This window comes from Denticeps clupeoides, chromosome 1, assembly GCF_900700375.1.
Source record: "Denticeps clupeoides chromosome 1, fDenClu1.1, whole genome shotgun sequence".
NCBI classification, from domain to species: domain Eukaryota; kingdom Metazoa; phylum Chordata; class Actinopteri; order Clupeiformes; family Denticipitidae; genus Denticeps; species Denticeps clupeoides.
In genome coordinates, this window is record NC_041707.1 from 4,690,158 (window position 1) to 4,707,769 (window position 17,612).

Genomic DNA, 17,612 nt, shown 5'->3' on the forward strand with positions numbered 1-17,612 from the left:
GAAACAAAACAACATTTATCCGGAACCTGGTGCTACATGTAACATTTAAACAATTTAACAAAGTTACACACTGACATAAAGTACAAATAGGGGACGCAGGCAGTGCGAGAGTAACATTTAACATAAAAACACGTAGACAATAATGAGACAGACAGCGTTAAACTAGTGAAATGAATAATGCAAAGTAAAAGTAGTGCAAAAGCTGCTGTGCAAAATGGAATGGTGCATTAATAGATAATATTACTCAGTATAACGGAGGTAGTGTGTGTGTGTGTGTGAGTTCTGATGGTCTGTGTATGTGAGGGGTGTGCAGAGTCCTTCAGAATTCTGGTTGCTTTCCTGATGCAGCCTGTGTTTTTAACATTTACATTTACATTTTTAATGTCCATTATGGAGGGAAAAGAGACTCTAATGATCTTCTCAGAATGTGTCCTCGGCTTTTAACCATCAACCTTTGGTGAGCAGTGGGCAAAGCACAGTCCCCACACACTGCTTCCCACAGCTCACTAAGGGTGGTGGTTAAATACAGAGGACACATTTCGTTGTGTCACCGTGTTCTGTGCTGCTGTGTTTAACTATAACAATCACTTCACTTTATCTGGATTGGGTTCAGGTCCGGTGACTGTGGAGGTCAGGTCTCCACTTTTTGTTAAGTACATTACTCCACATGTGTTCATTCATAGTTTTGATGCCTTCAGTGAGAATCTACCAACGTAAATGGTCATGAAAATAAAGAAAACACATCGAAAATAAAGAAAACACAGACTTTTGGCCTGTACTGTGTGTGTGTGTGTGGATCTTTTACGATTGTACTATGGAGGGGGCGTCTGTGTGAAACATTATTTCAATACTGTATACTGTTGTGCTGACAATAAACCAACCTTGAATCTTGTAAACCTGTAAATAGTTTGCCGGCGGACGAATCGGTTGGTCGGCGGATCGGCTGCTTCTGCCTGGCGGGCCCTCGGCGTACGAGCGTTCGGAGCATCGGCTGCTCTCGCCTGTCCGTGGCGCCCGCGGTCACTTCCTGCGTTATGGCGGAACTTTAGTGGCGCATCGGGCCGCTGCGGGTAAGCCGCTTTCGTACCCGTTGGCCATCCCCGCGTCCTCCTCGCACGGTTGCGAGACTCGGACGCCAGGTTCCGGGTGTATGTTTTACGGGGTGTCGCCACCACACCCCCCCCCGGCTTATTTTAAGGAGCCGTCCGTGTGGGCGTGGAGGAGTCTATAAATAACTCGCAAGGCTGCAATCGAAAGTGGTTTTTAAACCCGAGACCGTGGCCTTCAAATGTGGAATAGGCGCCTAAAAACAGCCTTAAATATTTTTTTTTATTATTAATTTACCCTGCGTTTCCTCCTTATTGCATTCTGAGTGTTCTGCTTACTCCACACGAAAAGAAAGACATTTTTTTTTTTTACCTCGCATTTCCTCCTTTTCTGAGTGCTCTGCTTGTGTCCAACTCCCAGGTTCGGCCTCGCCCATGACTCAACAAGAGCAGCATGAGTTCAAAGAGGGCCTTGAGGCGGCCCTGTCCTGGATGCAGGCCGTCCAGGAGAGACTCCGGGCCCATGACGACACCACTGGGCCCCGGGCCGCGCTGGAGGCCCGGCTCAGAGAGACGGAGGTGGGCGCCGAACAGCCGACTCATCCCTTCCGCTTGGTTGGCACACCGCACGTATTCACTGTATTTTATTTTTTGCGTGCTCGAAGAAAATCCGCGGCTCTGAGGAGGAAGGTCGGGCGAAGATGGACCGGGTGCTTGTGGCTGCTGACTCGCTGCTGCAGAACGGTGACGAAGAGACGAAGAACCAGACACACGCTCGGCTGAAGGACCTCAAAGCGTTATGGGAGGAGACGTCAACTTACATCACACACTGCCACAGGTGCAGAAGTGTTCTCGCAACGCTTCAGACATTTTTGCAATGATTTGAATATATTTTTTGTTTTCTCATGTCATGTTGTCACTCAGCATACTTCTTTTATTTTAAAGGTCCCTTGACATTACATTTTTTTTTTGCTTTTTATATCGGTCTTGTTGGTCCCCTGATACTGTCTCTGAAGTCTCTTTCCGAAATTCTGCCGTGGTGCAGAATTACAGCCACTTTGATCCAGTCCCACAATGAGATTTCCCAGGACATGCCGTTTCACCGTCTGTAGCTTTAAATGCTAATGAGGAGGAGAGCGGCCTATAGAAGCTGAGCATCATCAACACCATTCACCAACCACAATGTTTGGTGCAGACAGGAAGTAGTGTTGACGTTTTTCCAGAAAAAAAAATAATTGAACCCACTGGTTCTACAGAGTCTTAATGTGACGGAACTAAAAAATACATTTTGTGCTTATTTTTACATCCAGTCACCAAACAACTGCAATGCTTCGTGTGTTTTCAAGCATTGGTGGAGATAATGTTTCATGGGAGGGGTGGGAAATTGTCCGGGCGGAAAAAACATGAGAAAGGGGAGGTAACCTTTCCCCTAATGACCACATAATGGGACAAACAATCCAGATCCGACAATGTTGCTGCTCTCTGAACGCCAAAGTCACTCTCTACACCTATCAACCTTTCTAGCTACTGCAGGACCATAGACAGGCTGGGGGAACTCGTATTAATGTTAAATAATCTCACAACGGAACCTTCAAGTTCTAATTTTATGTGCTGGAAAGTAAAGGAATGAATTCTCATTGCCTCTTGTAGCCGTATTGAATGGGTGTGGCTGCACTGGGCTGAATACCTGAAAGCCCACGAAGAGTTTGAACTGTGGGTGGCGAAACTGCGGCGGGCCCTGGAGACCGGCCCGGAGCCGCAGCCGGGCCTGCGCGAGAAGCTCTGGCAGGTTGACCACCACCGGGTGCTGCTCAGTGACGTCCAGGCTCAAGCCCAGCTGCTGGAGAGGCTCCTGGACGAAGGCGCCACGCTGCACAGCCGCACGGAGGACCCCAGCGTGGACGAGGAGAAGCAGAAGGCCCTGCAGGAGGCCTACAACCAAATTCAAGACAAAGCCAAAGTGAGAAGGGATTACTTGGATTTTTTTAAAGATTTCTACGCCAAGTGTAACCATACCTCATTTCTCGGACAGATATCAGCAATGGGGGGAAAATGAATGTCACTACAGATGGAAAGACATTTTAGATGAGTGGATTGGTGGAGCTAAAATTATTACAAAATCTATTCAACACAATTTAATGATTGAATACGCCTATACGGTCCTATATTTCATATCAAATAACAGTTTTGAGATATATAGTGACCTAATGCTAGCTGATACATAGAAATGAAACTATGCAATGAATAATTATTGCGACTAATTCCCTCCTTAAAATACATGTTGCTTCCACTTTCCATATCTTTGCAGGAAAGGTTATTGTTACTGCAGAAGATGGCCGAGGAGCATCAGCAGTATCATATCTGTGTGCAGGCCTTCCAGGCATGGCTGGTGTCTAAGGCGGAGGAGGTCAGCGTCTTCACTGATCAGATGGATGGTGCTGAGGACAACATGGGTGCTCTGGAGGTATTTATTTAGGGTTCTGGTGGTCCTATGATAGGCGGGTGTTTCCCTTTCAGCTTCACTCGCTGTCTCGTTGTCTTCTCAGGAGCTGAATGACAGCGTCCTCCAGGAGGAGAACACCCTGCTGCACATCGAGTGCCTGGCGGAGGCCGTCAGGTCCAACAGCTCGCCGTGCGGGGCCGAGCAGGTGACCCGGGAGCTGGAGACCCTCCGGCAGGCCTGGGAGAGGCTGCGACTCAGGCTGGCCGAGGTCCACAGCTCTCATCAGACCACCCTGGACTCTGAGAACCAGTACTCAGCCCTCAGCGGGCAGCTCTGGGCCGACGTTGGCCAGCTCCGAGCCCTGGTCCAGAGACTGAGCCGCGAGCTGGAGAATAAAAACGGCCATCAGACGGAGGAGCAGCTGGTGGCTTTGTGGCGGAAGCACACGGTTGGTTCTCTGCAGTTTATACTTCACTCAGCAATCATTCAGCATTTTGGTGCGCATCAAGCTGTTGTGGATCGGGGTATATAAATCCTTAATAAAAATGTATTTTATGGAACTCTACCATGAACCAGTAAAAATATCATATAAATACATGGGCCGGTTTCAGGGTAAGGGTGGGGTTTGAAGGTTCTGGCCCAACTTTCAGCCCCAGAGAACATGGGCACAGCATTTTCTAGCTTTGTTTGCAGGGGTCTGGACTACTACGTCTTTTTTAAACCACTTTCTTAAGCTTTTTGACCCTTTTATCCAGTTTATGAGTGAAGGAGTGAAGTTGTGGGTAAAATCCTTTTAAGCGTCCATCTGTGTTCCTGGAGTAACTTGCTGCTTGCGTGTGTTCACCAGGGTGTCCGTAATGCCCTCATAACTGAGGAAGCAGGAGTGGAGGAGCTGAAGGCTCGTCTGAAAGAGCTCTTCCACTTCCCCAAGGACTCCAAGCCCCTCTCTGACAACCTGCTGGGTGCCGTGAAAGAGTATCAGAGGTGAGATGCCAAAGACAAACCCCCACTTACTACCATTGTGAAAGTGAAGTGATTGTCACTGCAGCACAGCACATGGTGACACAACAAAAATGTGTCCTCTGCTTTTATACAATCACCCGGAGTGAGCAGTGTAAAGTGTAGTGATTGTCACATGTGATACACAGCAGCACAGCACACAGTGCACACAGTGAAATTTGTCCTCTGCATTTAACCCATCACCCTGAGTGAGCAGTGGGCAGCCATAACAGGCGCCCGGGGAGCAGTGTGTGCTCAGTGGCACCTTGGCGGGTCTAGATTCGAACGGGCAACCTTCTGATTACGGCACCGCTTCCTTAACCGCTAAGCCACTACTGGGCAAGACCCTTAACCCCGAGTGTCTCCGGGGGGACAGTCCCTTTCAAGTGTGGGGGTGTCAACTGTAGGGCCTGTCAAAGCACATTGAGACATACTGTTTGTGATTTTGGGCTATATAAGAAATAAATGTTGTTTTTTAGGGAGCCTGTGCCTTTTAGGGAGGTTAAGAAACGGTTACCGTAACAGTATCTGATCAGGTGACGTGCTAACGTGATTTCTCCCGACCCCGTTTTCTGCAGTGTAAAGGGCCGGGCGTTCAGGCTGTCCTGTGAGAGCGAGGCCAGTCTGAAGACCGTGCTGCAGGACCCCCTGCACGGCTTCAGCCAGTGGAGCCAGATGGTGGCTCAGGTCCTGGAGTCTTCGGCCGAAGTGACTGACTTCTCGCACATCGCCCTGTTCGTGCAGAATATTGAGGTATGTTCTGATTATTGAGCGCAGTGGAGGAAAATGCAAAAAGAGCATAAACTAAGGCTGTTTTATTCCATGACATCAGAATTATTCTTGTAAAGCGAAAGTGATTAATTTTGGCACAAAAAGTGACACCACAGCAGCCAGTGCACACAACGAAATGCTTGGGTTCGGGATTCGAACCAACAACTTTCTGATCACGGGTCCGCTTCCAGACCCCCGCTAGGCCACCACTGTATAGGCAGTATAACTGTCTTGTATAATTTCACATCAAAATCATAGAAAATCTTTTTATAGTTATAACCAAGGATTTAAACCGGTTTAAAAAAACAGGAATGTACAGAGTTTTGGATTGAACGTACAATATTACTATTAAGTACTCTAATAAATTATTAATGATTTAAATATTTAAATGTTTTTTTTTCCTGCTGTAGAAACTCCTGCAACACAGCCTGCGCCTGCAGGAGCGGCTGAGCCAGCTGCAGGTGAAAAGAGACCTGCTGAGCTCGGTGTTCGGGGGCGAGAAAGCCGAGAGTCTGCTGACGGAGCTGAGCTCCAGCGTCAGGCGGCGGGAGCTGCTGCACGGTCAGCTGCTGCAGAGGAAGAGCCGCCTCCAGGTGCCTCCCCTTCGCCAGATCCTGAAATGTGCTATTCAGGCCCCGTCCACACGAGAGCGTTTTTCTATGAACCGGGAAAATTTCTATCCGTTCTGGAGTGAATTTCTCTTTTCCGTGTGGACGGTAAAGCAGCTTTTTTTGGGGGGACATGCTGACTTATTATCCCAACCTCCAACCTGACCTATAACCCCAAACATACAAGGTCATACATAAAACAATGGAGGATAACATGTCTGTGGTTGAGCTCCAGCAACTACAAGACATCCTCTACGGTGCACATTTCTAACGAAAAGACACAATTTTTACTTTTTTTTTTACTTTTTTCTTTTACTCACCGGAGAACTAGATGCCAAACAAGGAAACCAGGAAGTTACAGCGCCACTTACAGGCGTGGTGGGGGCTGAAAACAGTGATCAGGGTGTTTTCTGCTACTCTGTGTGGACCACAACATTTCAGATAGCGCTCCCGTGTGGACGCAGGCTTTTTAGAAACCGAAAACCAGTTTTAGAGAAATGTGTGTGGATTTAGCATAAACTGTGCTAGAAAATGAATGTTCTTAATGGATAAATTGTGGGGCAGTGGTGGCCTAGCGGTTAAGGAGGCGGCCCCATAATCAGAAGGTTGCCGGTTCGAATCCCAACCTGCCAAGGTGCCTCTGAGTAAAAGCACCGTCCCCACACACTGCTCCCCGGGTGCCTGTCATGGCTGCCCACTGCTCACCAAGGGTGATGGGTTAAAAGCAGAGGACACATTTTGTTGTGTCACCGTGTGCTGTGCTGCAGTGTTTCACAATCACTGCACTTTCACTAAATGTATTTTTTATTATTTTTTTTTTCCCTCAGGCTTTAATATCCAGAACAAAGGACTTTGGCGAGGCTTATCAGTCCATCCGCAAAAAACTGACTGCCGTCAGTGAACGATTTCAGGCTGTTGACTGCCTTCAGCCAGACATTTTAGCCAAGAAAAGTCAGGCTGATCAGCTCAAGGTGCGATTATTGCATTGTATTATGGGTGTGGTGTGTTCTGTTACCGTGAGCAGCGGATCTCACTGCACGTCGTGTCCTCAGGTCATCAGGAAAGACTTGGAAGATTGCGAGGCGCACATCACGGCCCTGGAGACCCTGGTGTCATCAGGCCCGGCCAACAGAGCGAAATTCGAGTGCCTGTTTGCAGACTGGAAGTTGCTGTACACCAAAGTCAGGGTAACAAGTCTCGTTCACGAAAACAGAAAATGGAAACGGTCGCACCAGTGCGCTTCTGATCTGTGCCACCTTCTGTAGGTGAAGGTCAACGAGAGTGAGCAAAGCGTAGTGGAGCACGAGGACTTCCACGACAGCCTGTTGAACCTAGAGAAGTGGTTGATGATCATGAGGCAAAAGCTGGAGTCCTTCCGCGGTCCGAACGGAGACTGGAGCGTGGAAAACCGTCAGCGCGAGGCTGAGGTCTCTTCAGTTTTGCTTTGGTCACCTCGTTCATACAGCAAGTTCTCGATGAGGTCGTCTTGATGTCTATCTGCACTTTGTTTGCTGCTTTCGGCATGCAGAGGGCGCTGGGGGAGTTTCCAGAGAAGGAGCTCCAGCTTGACCAGGCCGAGGCACAAGGTCACAATGTTCTGGCCAAGACCTCAGAGGAGGGCAAAGTTCACATCGTCCGGGACCTGAAGAGGCTGAGAGAGTCCTGGATGTCGCTGCATGCCCTCAGTCTCAACCTCTTCAGGTCAGTTGGTCATTTCACACGAAGCATTTTTTTTTTAACGGCCAGAACTTCTGATTTACAGTCGAATGTTTCTGCTGTTTCAGACTTCTGAATGACCACAGCTCTACTAGGACAAGTTCCATTGGGTCCAAAGTTAAACAGCAGGCTGAAGACGTGCTCACTGGACCAAGGCCAGATGGTGGAGACGGAGCAGAAGAACCTCCAAAGAGAAAACTCAGTCCACGCCACAACCTCACGGCTTGTGAGGGTTCTGGGAACTGGGCTGGTTTTGAGGCCAATGAAGAACTTTGCTCTGCTGGGGAAACGTACGATTTTAGAAAACGACAACGCTGGGCTCAAGCGGGCCATCCGGAGACCCTTTTTTCCACCAATCAGAACACTGGAACCAGTCAGAGACAAGGGATTTGGAGAGGAGAGCAACGTGACCGTGGCGGGTCTGTAGATGAGCTGGATTCCGGCCGCTTGCAAAGTGGGTCTGGAAGAACTGGTCTGGCCACAGGTGGTGGGAAACGGGCCATGGGATGGACTGGTGAGCGTCCCAAAGAGCAGAGATCCTCTGCTTATCGCATGGAATGTGCCACCAGTGACCACGAGGGAGCTGAGTCATCTAAAGGCACCCCGGTAAGGGCTTCATGATCTTTGCATGTTGCGTGAGACCCCTTTCACGGGCCTTGTGTTTTTTTTTGTTGTTTTTTTTTATTCATATTGTGGCGTAACCACCCTTCAGGTGGCTTCAAAGGAGCGCTGGAGTCCCGCTGACTTTGAGACGAGGCGGAGGGAGTTTGAAGGCTGGCTTCAGAAAGAAAGCGACTCGCTCTCAGGGATTCTGAGCCGGAGAGCCCCGAGCGCAGAAGAGCTGAAGATCAGACAGAATGCGCTTAAGGTCGGTCGTGTTGATGTATTGTGTTCTCTCTCTCTCTCTCTCTCTCTCTCTCTCGCTCTCTCTTTTTTTCTCCCCCACCGCATGAAAGTTTCATGCTTTGTTTGATGTGACTTGAAAACATTACTGTTGAGAGGTTTGGTAGCGATTTCCGCTCTGTTCCTCGTCTGTGACGTGTTTTCTTGCATTAGTGTCGGAACAGTTTAATTTAGTGTTGTTAAAAGCCGAACGTGGAGATGTTCTGCACTGTGTGTATAGATAAAGTAAAATAATAAAGTGAAGTGATTGTCACATGTGATACACAGCAGCACAGCACACGATGCACACAGTGAAATTTGTCATCTGCATTTAACCCTTCACCCTGAGTGAGCAGTGGGCAGCCATGACAGGCGCCCGAGGAGCAGTGTGTGGGGACGGTGCTTTGCTCAGTGGCAACTTGGCGGATTGGGAATCGAACCGGCAACCTTCTGATTCCTTAACCGCTAGGCCACCACTGCCCCGAAGATGTGTGGATGCCACGCTTTCGGTCACTGTGGTGCACGTTTGCAGACTAAAGCAAACTACATTTAAGCTGCTTCCTTTTGAGTGGGTCAGGGGTCACCCCCTTTTCACAAAGTTTCACGATTCGATTACATTATCAATGCCTCGATATCGAAGCATCGCGATGCATCCCATACATTTTGTACATTGTTACATGCGCTCACCTTGTAACAGTTGTATATAGTGGTAGTACGTCACTATGCTGTGGGCGGAGTTAGTCATCTGCCCTGGTCCTGACACAGTGAGCGTGTCACTGAAACCTGCAGCAGCGTCGTGAGATTCATTCTCTTTCTTCCCGGCGGGCCTCCTTTCTCTATATACTTCACCAGAGGGGGGGCGCGAAAGAATTTGAGGTTTGAAAGGTAGTAATAGAGAAAGGTAATGTGCCTGGAAAAACAGGTAAAAAAAAATTTGGATGATGTTACAAATTTTCCTAACAGTGTGAAAATATAATGCTGAAGGAGGATGATTAACTAGCCGTGAGTTCAGTTCCAGCTGACCGGCATGTGTCCGTATCATCAACCCTGCAATGAACCCTCTCTCTCTCTCAGAGAAAAACATGACATGCTTTCAACTGGACCTGAACACTGCAACAAAAAAAAAAGTCCACGGCTACTTAATTAGCCTCCTGAAGCTGTATAAAGGAAGACACAAGTCCAGTTATAGCATCTTTAGCGAGGGTTTGGAGCCTGAGTCTGTACTGCTTTCCAGGCACATTACTTCCCGCTCCAGGATCAGTAACAAAAGTTTGGACACCTACTCGTTTATGAGTCTTGCGTTTTTTACATTAATGAAATGAATGCACATGAAGTATGAAATAAAACGTGAGGTTATGTAATAAACGAAAAAAATTGCAAACAAGTCAACAATTTGAAGCTGTGCGTGTCTCCATTTACATTTATAGCATTTATCAGACAGCCTTATCCAGAGCGACTTGCAATCAGTAGTTACAGGGACAGTCCCCCCCTGGAGACACTCAGGGTTAAGTGTCTTGCTCAGGGACACAATGGTAGTAAGTGGGATTTGAACCGGGGTCTTCTGGTTCACAGGCGAGTGTCTTACCCACTAGGCTACTACCAAATCAGGGAGCTCTCCAAATCAGGCTCTCCTATTCAGGGAGCTTTTACTGTGATGGCAGCATTTCACGCTCTCGTCTTTTCTCCACCACCTTAAGTTGGGCAACAGGGATGGTTTCAAACAGTACTGAGCTTTTTTTTTTTTTTTTATCTTATCTTTTATCTCATGAAGAGGCTTTTAATGGTGACAATAGTGAACAAAGCAACCATGAAGGTAAAATGAGGAAAAAACTGATTAATCAAACACACTTCACTACCTCATGATACAACAAATACTAAAAATGTGAAAATGGCTATGAATTCATTATGTTTAGCGGTTTTGTCATAAGAAATATGAATTCATTGTTGCCCATGCTCTATTTTTTCATGATGATCTAATTTATAATGCACCTGTGAATCAGAAGTCAGAATATCTTTGTCATTGTAACAAGAACAACGAAATTAGGTGCTGCTCTTGAGCCGGAGAAGTATCTTAAATACTTTGTGTAGGGGAAAAAAAAAAGGAAGACATATGATATAAAATCTAAAATTTAAATGAAAGGGTGAGGTAGAAACCTTATTGCACATAAACCTTATTGCACACTGTTGTGTGCGTCGTTGCAGGGTCTCCATTCCCGTGTGCCCTGGGGTCAGTCTCAAATCCAGCAGCTCCTAGATGCTCGGGGTCCGGACTCGGGGGTGGAAGACTTGAACCTGGAGGAGCTGCGCTATCGCTGGATGCTTTACAAATCCAAGCTGAAGGACGTGGGCGTCCTCAGGGCCAGACGTGCGTGCGAGGTATGTTGTGTGACCAGCAGAGGGCAGTAAAATGCTGCAAATGCAGCACTAAACCACCATTTTATTGCATGTTACGTGTGTGGCTATTTATATCTGCTGCTTTGTTGCAGGTGGCTGCTTCACCACGAGCAGAAATTGGTACACGTAAAGAAAAGGTACTTATATATTTATATAACACTCTTAAAAGTCACTCAAAAAGTGTATAACTGGTCCTGCTGGTTTTTTTTTTTTTTGTTTCTGTTGATGTTATCGACATTGGGACTTTCCTGTTGTTATTAGCTGAATATCAGATTTCCTGCGTATTTTATATGTACCGCCGTATAAAAACGGCTGCGATCGCTATTGTGAGCAAGTCCGTCTGAAAACCCCCACCAGAACTGGAGCCCACCCCTCGCAGACTTCATTTCGGGCCACCGCACGTTGTCTGGAGAAGAAGAGACGCTGAGGAGGCCCACCTCTCCCAGACCACCACTTCTCATGACTGAATGAAAGCATTCCCATCGCTGGTTATCTCACCCTGGGGGGGGGCGGGGTCACAGTCCAACCTTGCGGGTCACAAAAATCTGCCTTCTCATTTAATTCTAACTTATGAGGCGTCAATTTGATGGACTTTCGAGTGTCATTTCAGCACTTTCCTTGTAGGCGGTGGTTGTAATGTTCTGTTTTGTTGATTAAAGTTAATGTTTAAAGGACTCCATTATGAGCCCATATAACGCACACACAGGCGCGCCCCCTTAAGAAGGAAGCGTCTGGGCCTGAGGGCTTTTGGCCACGGGTTTCATTACCCGCCGTCTGTTACTCAGTCACCTGTCATTTGGCGGCAGTCTAAACAGAGGATGTTTGCAGAGTAAGTTGCGGCGTCCAAAGGCTTCGGTTAATCAAATAGCGCACGCTCCTGCTCACATTCCGGAACAGGGCATCGCCGCGGCCGTAAAACGAGGAGTGCGACGCGAAGGAAATTGAATGGAATTCAATTGGTCGCAGGCCAGCCGGTTCGCCTTCTGTCTCCTGACATTACTGTCCAGTTTCACGTATCGTTTCTGCAGGTAAAGGATCTTTTGTGTTTCTGGTGAGGAGTGGAAGACATGAAAATCAAGCAGGTCCTTGCTGCACACCGGAGACAAACTTGACCTCTGACCACCCACATCTGATCAGAAATTCAGGAGTTCAGAGCAACCCACCGAATTCTTTTTAAAAAAAAATTTTTTTATGTACATAGTAATAAAGAGAAATTGCCCTCGTTTTCTGGTTCGCTGGGGCTCAGGAGCTCCTCCTTGAGCCTCTCTGCTTTGACTCCCGAATCTACACAGTGGGTAGGACGATCCTCCGATAAATCTGAAAGTGAAGTTGCGCCCGTGGAGCAACATGTGGGGACGGTGCTTTGAACAAGGGGACCTCAGTGGCAGTTCACATTTACAGCATCTTCCAGACATCCTTATCCAGAGCGACTTACAATCATTAGTTACAGGGACAGTCCCCCCCTGGAGACACTCAGGGTTAAGTGTCTTGCTCAGGGACACGATGGTAGTAAGTGGGATTTGAACCCTCTGGTTCATAGGCGAGTGTGTTACCCACTAGGCTGCTACCACCCAGTTTGGCAGTTCGAGATTTGAACCCGCAACCTTCCGTTTATCTAATGTCTTAAAGCCGTTCTGGAGGTACGGTCTTTGTAAGACCGTCTTTCGAAAACAGTGGGGACGTTCGCGTTGTGCTGATCAGCCAGCAGGCGGGTGGCTTTTTGAGAGGAATCCTCAGAGGATTTGTTCCCCGGGGTGAGGGGTGTGTGGCGAAGAAGCGGAGACGCTCTTTCGTCATCCTCCTACGCCCTCACACTCGCACGCTGCTGAGGAGCAGAGGCAGGAGATGCGGGGGAGGTGTCACCTTCTCTGCCCCCGCCAGAGAAACGCGGGAAGAGCCGAGGCGGAGGGCTGTAGGCGGAAATGTTCCACCTGCCTTTCATCCGTGGATCGCCGACCAGTCTTCAAGATGCGTCCTTGACGCGTCCGCGTCTCGCGGCGGTCGATCTGTACATCCCACTCTGAGAAATGCTCTCGCTGTATTGCCACGCTGCGAAGGACCGTACTTGGATGTGCGTGCAACAACACGGGTCAAGAAAATGACCACGTTAGTTTCTCATGTAACCTCTCACATGTTTAAATATGGCTACCATTATTTTCATATTTCATTTCTTAGTAAATGTGTGTATGTATATTTATTAATCCTTACTCCTAAAATTATTTTTTATGTTAATTTGATTCTTTTCTTTATTTTTTTTTTTTAGATAAAATGCACTATGTAGTTCAAATTTGTTATTTAAGACTTCTGAATGTGTGGTCCTTTAGGACTAAATATTAATCAGTAGCTGTTGGCGTGCTTGTAGTGTAGTTTTTATGTCATTTTTGAGGTGTGCTGTGTGTTTGCCAGGGCTGCTGCGGGTTCCTCTACAGGGTCTGCCGGGTGGCCCTTCCCCTCCAGCTCCTCCTGCTGGCGCTGCTCCTGCTGGCCTTCCTGCTGCCAATGATGGACGAAGGCACCAGCTGCTCCCTGTCCAACAACTTCGCCCGCTCCTTCAACATCATGCTGCGGTATGACGGCCCTCCGCCCACGTAGGGGAGAGAGAGCTGCATCCAAACGCCATGGTGGAGTGTTCTACCGTTCGTTATTAATTCTTCAGAATGAGGCTTTTTCATGACCACAGTAGGAAAAAAAGAGATGCAGATGATTATTCTTTTTTTTTTATTATTAAGTAAATCTTAATTCCCCCCTCCCCTCGTCCCACTGCTGCGTTTCTGCACAGCAGTGTCTGTGTGTGGGCGAGCTTGGCTCTTTCAACCTGTTCCACTCGACTCAAGCTGTTCCACGCGCTGCACCCACGAGTGTACGCCAGTTTGGGCCTTTTATCTAGTCCAGCAGAGACCTGCTTGGTGGCTCTTTAAAAATGCATGTTAATCAGACTACAAGTCACAGATGGCCGACGTCCCTGAAATTCTTTTATTCTGCAGTGCAGCACTGCCCTTGTCAGAAGAGCAAAGGCCTTGCAGTAGTTGCATTTTATCCTTCTCTAAATTGCAATAATATCTTTTTTTTTTTTTTTGTTACTTTTGGGTGAGGGACCGTAATAATTTGTGTGACGAACGGGGGGGTGTTTTTAGATACTTCATGGTTTTGGTCCACTCCATATGCACTGTGGGTTTTTTTTTCTCTTAGCCTAGGGTTTGACTTTATTTTACTCTTTTTTTAACTCTGGTCCAAAAAAATCATTTTACGGTGCTATGTATTACTATGTGGTCTATTTTTTCTTGATTCTGAATGTCAACAGCGGTTACATTTTAGGCATAATTTGGAAGGCATTGGCTGTAGGGTCCGTTTTTTAAAAAAACCGACTTAACCTTTGTTCCTCTGACCCCGGTTGTGGCTCTGCGTCATGCTACAGTAACAGCGACCAAATCCAGTTAAGGGTCAGTCATTACAGTCTTCGTTAGGGAAATTAGATTGCAAGCTACAAATAGTTTAAAAACGATTTTAATATGGTTAGAGCTCAATTATTTCTTTTACTTTGGGACGATGCACGTTTGCTTGACAAAGGCCTCCTTCATCTTAGCCTGCAGTGGTAAAAGCTCGTTCTTTTTTCTTTTTTTATTGATGGATCCATTATGAAGACTGGCATGTTAAAACTTGCTTATTTGATGCAGTATTGAACTTGTTCACGTTCTATAATACAGGCGGCTGCGACAAAATAGAATATAAGCAGTATTTAAGGTTTTTGCTTTTTCATGCAGTGCCCTTGTTTTTTGCATATTAATATGCTGGTTTTCCCTCTTAATTTCACAACTTTTACAAATAACGCCACAATATCTAGCATGTTGAAATATCCATGGTAGAATAGGCCGCTTTGGATTGATATGAGTGTACTGTGTTTAAGGCTGCACAATTAAGCTCTCATTATTACCGTGGTCAGTTTTTGACTGGCCGAGAGGGATACTGAGAGTGACAGTATTACGTTGCGTCAGAAGCTGCCCTTTGAAAAGGTTTATAGCTGGAACTGTTTCATTTCAGAGCTAAACCTGGAATTTGGTATTCCATCTGAGAGGCTTTTTGGATATTAAAGGTCCCCTATAATGAAAATGTCCTCCTCGTCCCTCCTTTCTCTTCTTCGTTAGCATTTAAAGCTACAGACACCAAAACGGTACATCCAGGGAAATCTCATTGTGGGACTGGATCAAAGTGGCTGTAATTCTGTACCATGGCTGAATTTTGGAAAGAGACTTCAGATACATTATTAGGGGACCAACAAGACCGATATAAAAGCAAAGAAAATTCATAATAGGGTGTAACTCTTTAAATGGTATAAAATACCCATGCCATGCCAACCGAGCTCCTAAAATTAAGTGATATTTTCTGTGCAGCTTTAGCTTACTTTTTTTTTTTTTGTAGTTTGCAAAGCTGTTGTAGCGTAAGAGTTTTTGGCGCATACGCCAGAGTGGGAGTGCAATCAGGGATTCTTAAGAAATTTGCTTTAAGGAGGTTCGGATTCACACTGGTGTTTATTGCATTTTCTAATTAGGGCTGGGTGATTTCTATCAATCTTTTTACAAAATTGAGAAATTAATATAAAGAAAATATGTGAAAAGTATATTGGGTGGTTTTGAGTTCTCACAATTGTGAACAAATTGTTTTATTAAAAGCATCGATCAGATGATAATTATCACAGAAAATTAAACACTGTTGTTAGATGAGCAAAGAGATTTAGTCAAATGCAATTCATATTAATCGTCCTTTATGGTCTCCAAAAAATGTATTATCCTATACTGTTACATCCCAGGCTATATTACATAAGCATAAATTCCTCTAGGATCAATTAAGTTTTCTGGTTATATTTTAAAAGTTAAAATGCCTAATATGTGTGCTTTCTGAGTCAATCATTTTGATATATAATGATGTCCATACTTGAATGGAAGGTGTTGGAAGGTGCATTATATCTTTTATAATGTATCTGTAATGTATGTTCGGTAATGTATCTGTATGCAAGGAAATAGGTTCTTAGGCTATTTAATGATGCCCATGATAATCATAATTAAGAACACCCAGCCCTAGTTCCAGCTAATCATGCAAAAGTAAATATATAAGTCAGCGTGTGGCAATGCAAGCTGGTGCAACTGCTTTAAAATGCACTAAGGAGTATTATATTTGAAAAGCTTTTATACGGTACAATAACTTTATTTTACTATTGTATTAATATGCTGCATATTATATTTACCAAGCTGGTGTTTAATATTTTTGTACTGTATTCGCAGTGAAAATAAATATGCAACGCACAACGTGCCTTTGTATTGTTTTGTATATAAGAGAGAGCTGTTGTATACATATTTCTTATGTGTGTCTCATGTCATGGCAACTAATCTCTGCTCAAGAAGAGCTGAACCTAATCTGCGTGAAGCCGCCACGTTTCCGGTGGACGGCCAGCATGTTAAAACAGGTCTAACAAGTTCTGCAACAATGAAACTCCACACTGTAGCTTTTGGCCTGACACGAGTCCATGTTTTTTTTTTTTTTTTTTTTTTTTATTCGTATGAAAACTACAACCTAACTCTGCAGCTTCAGTTTAGAATTGAACCAAATCTTTTAATGATGTCAAGATATTATATCAGTGACTCAGAGATTGTGGTTTTAATATCATTATGCTCATTAGTTGAGTCAAAGTCAAAATGAAATTTGTCATCTCGCTAAATTGCAAGTACACAGAGATGGAATTGTGAAGCTCTGGGGGATTCACAGTGTGCAAAAAAAAGAAAAAAAAAACAATTTAAAATTAAGAAATGTAGTAAATAATACACGACAAAGGACATGGTGCAACGACCCATCATACATCGCAGGTTGAGACAAACAAGACTGACAAGTAGCAGCAATATGATAAGATTGTAATATTAGTAAACAATGTGATAATAAGGGATCCCTTGCATTTAGGCCGCTTGGCCTAATCTGAAGCTGACAAATGGTGCCAGATCTGTTACACTGGCGAAGCTTTGCAGCCCGTTCTTCGACTCCCCTCCGAGGCTGCCGACGGGGCCTAATTTATTCGAATGATATTCCTGCTCGCTGGGAAGTGTTGGAGCGCTCCTACGCATCCGCCCACCAGCGCAGCATTTCGGTTCACTGCTTGCACGTTAACTTTTGGAACAATTCCGCAATTTGTGGGCGAATCCATTTACATTTACAGCATTTATCAGACGCCCCTATCCAGAGCGACTTACAATCAGTAGTTATGGGGACAGTCCCCCCCCCTGGAGACACTCAGGGTTAGGTGTCTTGCTCAGGGACACAATGGTAGTAAGTGGGAATTGAACCTGGGTCTTCTGGTTCACAGGCGAATGTGTTGTCCACTAGGCCACTACCATCAGTGAATGAGCTGAGATTCTGCGTTCAGACATAAATACCAGGTGTTAAACAATGCAAACTTCTAGGGCCGAGGACTACGTCCTCCAGAAGGATCCACATGATCTAAATCTGTTTACTCAACACGGCCCGAATCCCCTCCTTTCCACTCTTTCATCTTTCTTGTCTCCATAATGTTCTGGCGTCTGAATCGCATCGGTTCGAAGGCACTTTTAATGGGGAGCGCATGGGGAGCGCAGCCCCATGCGCTCATGATCTAATAGTGACCAGGGGTCTGGAGGAAGCAGGGCATCAGCCGAAGCACATCCGCGGACGGGAGCCTGTCCGATCCGCGGTGATTAGATTTAACGTTTGTGTTTAGGCCGTGCACATACCCCT

At 46.0% G+C, this 17,612-nt stretch overlaps 1 protein-coding gene across 3 annotated transcripts; it reads left to right on the forward strand.

Moving 5' to 3' along the window:
* Nucleotides 1-988: 988 nt before the first annotated feature.
* On the forward strand, nucleotides 989-16,159 carry syne3 (spectrin repeat containing, nuclear envelope family member 3). Of its 3 annotated transcripts, none has more exons than XM_028971904.1 (18): nucleotides 989-1,070; nucleotides 1,468-1,625; nucleotides 1,712-1,884; nucleotides 2,697-3,006; nucleotides 3,355-3,510; nucleotides 3,593-3,937; nucleotides 4,337-4,473; nucleotides 5,067-5,241; nucleotides 5,670-5,852; nucleotides 6,695-6,838; nucleotides 6,920-7,054; nucleotides 7,133-7,294; nucleotides 7,396-7,568; nucleotides 7,652-8,189; nucleotides 8,296-8,451; nucleotides 10,668-10,841; nucleotides 10,952-10,996; nucleotides 13,266-16,159. In XM_028971904.1, the coding sequence occupies exons 2-18, from the start codon at nucleotides 1,482-1,484 to the stop codon at nucleotides 13,449-13,451; spliced, it is 3,336 nt and encodes a 1,111-aa protein (XP_028827737.1). In that variant the 5' UTR covers nucleotides 989-1,070; nucleotides 1,468-1,481; the 3' UTR covers nucleotides 13,452-16,159. The 3 variants fall into 3 exon arrangements, with proteins under 3 accessions (XP_028827737.1, XP_028827746.1, XP_028827756.1); XM_028971913.1 differs by lacking the exon at nucleotides 13,266-16,159 and adding an exon at nucleotides 11,217-12,281; XM_028971923.1 differs by lacking the exon at nucleotides 13,266-16,159 and adding an exon at nucleotides 11,888-12,281.
* Nucleotides 16,160-17,612: the final 1,453 nt, after the last annotated feature.